The sequence below is a fragment of the Odontomachus brunneus genome, unplaced genomic scaffold (assembly GCF_010583005.1).
Source record: "Odontomachus brunneus isolate Ranch 3 - 2012 unplaced genomic scaffold, Obru_v1 Obru_scaffold_194, whole genome shotgun sequence".
In the NCBI taxonomy this organism is placed as follows: domain Eukaryota; kingdom Metazoa; phylum Arthropoda; class Insecta; order Hymenoptera; family Formicidae; genus Odontomachus; species Odontomachus brunneus.
Window position 1 is genome coordinate 4,932 of NW_022639644.1, and position 723 is coordinate 5,654.

Here is a 723-nt window from a genome sequence, read left to right on the forward strand (position 1 = left end):
AAATCGTATTCTTGTTACATGTTTCCGCTAAACTTAATTTATCTGTAATTATTTTTTTTGCGTTTCTGGGGTGGAACTCTTTATAGAACTCTTGTAGAACTATGAATCTTTCAAATTGTGATATTATATTGCCGCGGAACTTGTTTAGGACAAACTGAGACGCAGCGTGAACCTGGCGTCTCAGTTTGTCCGGACCCAATTTTTCTGCTTTAATGAACAGAACTATTTGTTTAACTTGTCAGGAACTCTAGAACTATTGAAAAAGAAGCCAGAACTCTAAATAATTTGTGAGTTTCCATGAAATGAGACGCCAGCTTCACACACACGAGATCACCAGCCTGAAAATCGATATTAATAAACCATTTAAGATCGTTTGCCATATGATTAATCGCACCGTTATCAAATAACCAATTTTCATAAATATTACTTACTGAATCAGAATTAGTAATCATAAATGCGTATTTTTTATCGTTACCATTTACAGGTTTCACTATACTATTGGCGGATTTCTTCCTCTCTGTAATTCCTCGGTTCGTATCATTGTCTTTCCTTCCGTCTCGTTTGTAGTTGTTGGTAGCCCTGTGATGATCCTCTTTGTAGTTTTTACGATTCCAACAGAGCTTCGCAATATGGCCGCTTCTTCCACAGTTGTAGCACCTCTTGTCGTTCTTCCTCTGGACTGCGTAAGCACCGTCCGTTTCTCTAATATGGCTTCCACGACGT

The 723-nt window shown here is 38.0% G+C and overlaps 1 protein-coding gene across 1 annotated transcript in view; it reads right to left on the bottom strand.

The window, feature by feature from the left end:
- Positions 1-330: 330 nt before the first annotated feature.
- The window catches only part of LOC116851849, a 1,009-nt gene continuing 616 nt past the window's right edge, over positions 331-723 (bottom strand). Inside the window, exons 2-3 of the mRNA XM_032831686.1 lie at positions 476-679; positions 331-338 (exon numbers count right to left, since the gene is read on the bottom strand). Of these exons, the coding sequence (XP_032687577.1) occupies positions 331-338; positions 476-679 (212 nt within the window). The remainder of the gene's footprint in view (positions 339-475; positions 680-723) is intronic.